The following is a 6,592-nucleotide window of genomic DNA, read 5'->3' on the forward strand; positions in this document are numbered from 1 at the left end:
GGGTCGGGCCGGGGCGTCCCCTCGTGTGCCCCCTCCCGTGGCCGGCCTCGGGGCTCCGGGCGATGAAGGTGAGGATGACGCTCTCAGCTCGCCTTTGCTCGCGGGAAATCAGGACCGCAGACGGAGGCATTCCCGTGGACTGTCCCCCCTCCCTTTTTTCCCTCCAATCGTCCCCCCGAGACCCGCCTGGATCCCTTGCCGCGGCCGCAGGGTTTACGGGGGGCACTCCTTGCCTACGTGTTTGTTTTCCCTTCTGAGAAGGCGGGGAGGGAGGGAAGTGCCCGGGGCTGACTGTGACCGAGGCTGCTCCTCCGGAGCTCCTCCGTTTACAATCCCCACTCCTAATCCCAGCCCTGCTGAATCATCCCGGGGGAAGCAGGCGGGCTCCCGGTCTCTGCCCTCCCGTTCCTTTTCGGGGCGCGGGGCGAGAGGTCGGGACCCCGAGCCGGACATCCCCACACCCCGTTCGCCCCGCGGGCACGCTGCTGCTCTCGGCTCCGAGCGGCGCCCAGTGCTTCCCTCCCCGTTCGTGGCACAGAGATGCTTTCCCAACGCTGTCATCCGCCTCTCGGTGTTTTTTTTCCATTCTCTTATTTGTTCATCTGTTTATCTGCCTCCTGAGTTTGAGTTGCGAGCGTGTGACTTGGGGCCCTTTGGAAGGCACTCGGAGCGTGGCACGGAGCATCCCTTCAGCTGTGCCGCATTTGTAAAATTGCGGCCATCGGGAGGAGAGAGAGTGGGGAGAGCGCCCGGGGGTGTCATAGAGAAAAGGGGAGAAATCAGAAGGCAGCCAGACATCAAATGACAGATTCAAGCATTTTCCTGCTGTAAATGCTGGCATTACATGTTACAGTAATTATATGCTCAGGGCTACTGTTACAGTGTTTGTCTGCTGGATAATAACCTGAACTTAACCCAGCAATGCAGTTGGTTTGGGATAATAGTAATATTTATAGTCAAGATTATTTGCAGCAGATGTCCCGTGCTTGCAGGCTTCGTTAAATACGTTTTTAACTTTCTGGCCTGCAGTGTTAAAGCCTGTGTACGTACATCAGGAAGGGAATTTTCTCTTGAAAATGAGATGTGTTAAGCAAAGTTCAGAACTAAAATCTGAAGTAAATAAAGGCTATCAAAAGTGTTATTGGAAGAGATCAGGTGGTATTTTCACTGTATGTAGAAGCAAAGAAAACAGGTACTTACAACCAAAATTGCATTGTCATTAAATGCATATTTTGACTTGTCAGAATATGGTACTTCTGTGCTCCATTACCTCTAAATCTTCAATTTGTTTTATCTTTCCATCTGACGAGCAGGACCTAAATACAGAGGCATTAACTCATGTAAATATGTGAACTGTGCTCAGTATCATCTTGTAGCTGTACAGTAGGGAAGGTTGTTCTGCTAAGGATGAACAATTTCTTACTTTAATTTTAGGAGTCAAACCCGCTGTTATTTCGGTTGTTTTATGCAGTGAAGTGTAAATTTGTGTTATATAAATTTATGCAAGAAAATATGTTTCAAATATACCGTTTTCAAAAATTGAATCCAAATGTAGTGTAAGCTGAATAAGGGAAAACTCATCCCATATCCATCGCTTGCTATTTCTTGCAGCATCTAATTATCTTGAACGTCTCAGACTTGCAGGTTCTTCTTTCTGTTTAGCTTCATAAATTAGACCAAAAAAACCAAACAACCACCCTTAATCTTCTTCCCGGAGATTATAAATGTATAATCGCCGAGGTGAATAGTTTGGCTCTTAATTGTGATGGTGTCTGTACCTAAGTAAAAGGGAAAGCAAGTGGAAGTTCACAGCAATATAAAACTCTGGAGCAGACTCTGGATTCGGTCAGATTCAATCAGAAAACCTCCCTGATGTGTGGGGCTGTGTGGGTGTGAGCGAGGGATGTTGAGGCTTGCGTACCTCCTTTGCTCTAGAGGAGGACAGATAACGTGCCCCTATCAGCTCCAGATTTGGCCTTAGAGATACTGGAGGTTTTTGTTTGTTGGTTTGGGTGTTGTTTTTTGCAATTTTCTAGCAGCCATCACTACCACATAGGCTAATTTACAGAAAGTTTCTCATGGATGTCTGCCCTTCATTAGAATGCTTTAGAGGCATTAACAGCTGTAACTCCTCATCTGCCATAGGGTTATACTATTTGAAAGGAAGGAAATAGTGAGAATAACTAACCGGTATCTGAAGTGTGCGTGTAAATTGTGAACTTGACTTCTGGAAGCTGGCTGGGATTTCTTGTAGCTCATGATCCCTGACAGCTTTGTTGCCTCGTGGCAGAGAATACTTTGTGTGCCCCTCCTAGGGTGTTTACCGCTCCAGAAGCGTAGTGTTTAGTAAACACAAACAGTTCTGTGTTAGTGCCTTTTGCTTCTGCAAGTGTTTCCATCCAGTGTGCCAAGATGCGGATTTTGTAATGTGGAAACCAACGTTATAGACTTGGAACGAACCCACAGATTTATTTCATATGGGATAGCAGAGTCTTCAGATAGCAGTAGCTCTGGGTTTTTAATAAACGATGCAAGATGTGAGCTGGTGGCACAGAGATGAGAAAGTTAATTTATGGTATGACCAAGGGGTGGGAAAATCTCTTTTATGGCAGTGGTGTAATACTCACACAGTGTTTTGTGCTTAACTACAATAACTTGTGATTATCATAAATAATAAACCTACCTTCTCTTCATATATGTTTGTTATGAAATTTGAAACAACCAATTCCTGAGTTATTAAGATGTTTATGGCAAAACTCTCCAGTACTAAGATGATCGAAGTGGTGTAATGCAAGTGTTTTAGCATGGAGACACGGATCTTGTGTGTTATTTTCTCCTGCAAGAAATACTGTTGGACAGCATCTTCTGGAAAAGCTGACTTTTGTGGTCTGTGTTTGATTCAGTGCAGTATCTGCCATGTCTGCGGAGGGGCAGAGAGTTGATGACAGTCCAAGCACTAGTGGAGGCAGCTCTGATGGAGATCAGCGTGAAGGTGTTCAGCCCGAACAAGAAAGGGAACAAGTTCAACCCAAGAAAAAAGAGGGCAAAATATCAAGCAAAACAGCTGCTAAACTGTCAACCAGTGCTAAAAGGTACAGTATTCCTTCTGCCTTTTTCTCTCTCTTTCTCGTTGTTCAGCTGGCCATCAGATGTTACGTACTGGTTCGATATATTCATTTTCTTACTGTTTTACTGTAGCACTACTATGTCAGTGTAACAGTCTTCTGAGGCTGGTCATGATAACGAGACCTGTATATATTTTTTTTCTTTCTTTGACAAATTGGCTCTTTCACATGGTTTTAATAGTAGCCTACATGATAAAAGCTGACACTTTTTTATTGCTAGTACAACTCAGACAGTTTTGTAGCCTTATAAAATACATCTCTGTATGTGTATGTATGACTGATGTTGAAACTTGTCAGTGTAACTTACAGTTAATTAACCATAAACATTTCAGACAGTTCAGTAATTCAGCATGTTAGGACTATCGTAATACCTATTGCTGTAAAGTACTGCGTTCCCTTTTCCCAGATGGTCAGGTCAGAGACACTGAAGTGAACAACAAATGCACTTGGATTTCATTACTTCAAACTGTGGTCTGTTTTAATACCTATGTCTTTAGCATCTCTTTACTTCTTGAGAGGAAAAGGGGAACAGCTATTGAAATTATTCTCATGGAATTGTTTGAGTTTGAAGGGAGCCTTAAAGGTTATCTAGTCCAACTCCCCAGCCATGAACAGGGACACCCTACAGATAGATCAGGGTGCTCAGAGCCCTGTCCAGCCTGACATTGAATGTTTCCAAGACATCTATATGGTTGTGTTCATTTCCAGATAATGACTGTTAAGTTTGGTGCAGACTCGGGGAACTTAGTGTTGCTCTATCTGTACTTACTTGTGTTCGTCCAGATAGCAGAGTTCAGATGGGATTACAGTGGTTTGTAGTTAAACACTTTTAGCAGAGTCTGATGAGATCAATTTTGCAGACTGTCCCAGATCCAGTTTTTCACTAGTTCAAGGCAGTGTGAGCTGCAAGAAAAGACACTGGAGATGTGTGCAATTCTTTTTTCTGCACAGCAGCACATAGTCTTACAAAAAAAGAAGCATCAAGGCCCAGTGTATGATAAGCATGCTTCTATCCTGCCCCAGGCACCTCCCTTGCAGTCAGCCACTGTGAAGCCTTTGCCTTTTCTCCTTCTGGAGCAAGATGCTTTCTCAACACCCATTGCTAGTATGATGCTGTTTGGACATGATCTAGTTGTATTGGTTATATGATAGCCAACAGAGCTTGCCAAAGTTTCTTTTTATGACTAAAAGAAAAAGAAGTTTTTTTAAAAAAAACACCAAAACAAACAAACAAACAAAAAACAAACAAAGCAAAAGCTTTCTCTTCAAGCCATAATGCTACTCATTTAGTTAATTCCCACAGTTGTCGTAGTTTCTGGGCTTCTTCTCTCTGCTTGCTGCTATTGTTGCTGTTTTTTAGTATAAGAAATACTGGACTAGACAAGAATGTGAGGGTCTCAACTCCAATTTTTAACATTTTTAGAGAAGAGTCTGTACAATGTCTGATGTGATGGCTCCGTGATTGCAACAAGGGCCTGTGGACACTATCCTATTAAAAAATTAATAATGATATGTCAGAAATTGGTCTATTAATCTTTGCTTTGCATCTTCAAAGCTTAGAGCTTTTATCAACATGCATTTCACAGTGATAAAATTACTTAAACCTTTTAAAGTTTAATCATATCTGCTTACGATTCTGCTGAAACTAATTATGCCAGTTGCTGACATCAGTACATTTGCTGGTTAGACTGTAACGAGAGTTTCACATTTACTAATATTGAAGAAAAGCCTTTGATTATGCATTTTAAAAGCTGAGATGATTTATAGAAGTATAAGGCTTCTGTAGATAAGTGCACAATAAATAACACTTTTAATAAATGTATTTTCAGAAGTGCTGGTTGTCATAAAACTAGGGAAGAATCGCAGTGATATAGTCTTTACAGCAGTGTAGTTTGGCTTTTGTAGTTGTGTAGTCTATTCAGTAGTTTTGTCAGTGCGTTACAGGGAGGATAACGTTTCTGTAAACATTCTTAATCTGATCTGGTATTTGTATAACAGGTTTTGTTTCTTTGCTTTTTGATTAAAAGCAGTAAAACCTCAAGGAAGGAAAATCAGTCATTAGAGGACGAGGAAAATCTGAAATTAAAGTAGAGGAATAAAAGGAGAGGAGTAACATCAAAGAAGGGAAAATATATTATCACATCTCATACCAATGATGTTTTATATAGTCGATTTCTGTAATACTTTTTTTTCATTAGAAATTAATGATATTGTGAGAATAAGGCTATGCTCCTTCAATTGAATATAGTTTTTGACCATTAATGTTTTTAAAATTGAAACAAATTGAAGTAATTCAGCTGTCCTTCTGGAGGAAAAAAAAGACTGGATATGTGCTCAGCAACTTTTTCCTTTGTTAGCTTTTGAGTTTTGTGGTTTTCATGGCATTATACTAGGGTGACAGTAACCTTCTCTTAGTTAAAACAGTCAACTCTGCTAACATCAGTAAAAAATCCAAACAACAGAGAGTACAGGAATTTTGACCAAAGCCTCAACTTCTGTTTAGAACAGAGAATGCTAGCAAGTAAATATAGCACTGGAATTAAATCATTCCCTGGTCTAATTCACAGGCTATGGGCTTCATTCTAACCTGAATTTGGAAGCCACATTTTTCCACCTGAAGGGACCTTTCTTGTGTACAGAAATGTAATCACAGTATTTTTGAATTACTTTATGCTACCTGGATTAGAATTAAGAATTTGCTCATTTGTAGTTGGCGTAATTCTGTTCTACTTTTTCACTGTGTGGTTATGTAGACAATTAGATCTACCTATTAAGAATTTTCAGTAGTATTGACTTCGTGTAAATCAAGATTTAGCAGAGCTCTTTTTCACTTGCGTAAACACCCTGCTATCGTGCCTTATGCAGGAGTGTGCTGCTTTAGCAATGCAATGCTTTTCAAAATTGTTTTGTTATGAAGGATATGTGGGACTGCTTGAATGTGTATTTAAGTGGCAGTGATTTTGTTTTTCTTATGTTAGCTTTGCTATAGGTGGCATCAAGGAGGCAGAACGCCTCCACGTGCAGTCCTGCTCTGCTGGTACTTTTAATGTTAGCTGCTATGCAGGTGCAATAGCTTACTGCATGTCGTACAGTTTCCGGTCCTTCAATTTTCCTCACCCAGAGGGCATCACCCTAAATAGCAACCTTTCTTACCTAACATGTCAAGATTGAGAAACTCGCTGCATATCACAATTACAGTTCAGACACGGAATTGAATTGCTGTCCTTGGAAGCAGCAGGCATCTTGTTACCTCTTAAGCAGCAAATCTTAGCCTGACCTTTGAATTGAGAAAAGTGTAACCATTCTTGGCTGACACAGTAGCTCGCCAAATAAATGTATTGTTTTGCTCCCGAAGTTGATAGTTGAAAATCTGTCAGCCTGAGTGACCAGTCCAGGATTTCTTTTTATAAATATCTGTGCTTACAATGAATTATGAACTTTAAAACCTCAGTTGTAGGTTTTCCTTT

The 6,592-nt window shown here is 41.1% G+C and overlaps 1 protein-coding gene across 1 annotated transcript in view; it reads left to right on the forward strand.

Annotated features, from left to right (window-relative positions):
- Positions 1-2,903: 2,903 nt before the first annotated feature.
- The window catches only part of LOC100544241 (ubiquitin-conjugating enzyme E2 E2), a 208,016-nt gene continuing 204,327 nt past the window's right edge, over positions 2,904-6,592 (forward strand). The window contains exon 1 of the mRNA XM_010712860.3: positions 2,904-3,092. Coding sequence (XP_010711162.1) covers positions 2,917-3,092 — 176 coding nt within the window. The 5' untranslated portion in view covers positions 2,904-2,916. The remainder of the gene's footprint in view (positions 3,093-6,592) is intronic.

The sequence above is a fragment of the Meleagris gallopavo genome, chromosome 6 (assembly GCF_000146605.3).
Source record: "Meleagris gallopavo isolate NT-WF06-2002-E0010 breed Aviagen turkey brand Nicholas breeding stock chromosome 6, Turkey_5.1, whole genome shotgun sequence".
In the NCBI taxonomy this organism is placed as follows: domain Eukaryota; kingdom Metazoa; phylum Chordata; class Aves; order Galliformes; family Phasianidae; genus Meleagris; species Meleagris gallopavo.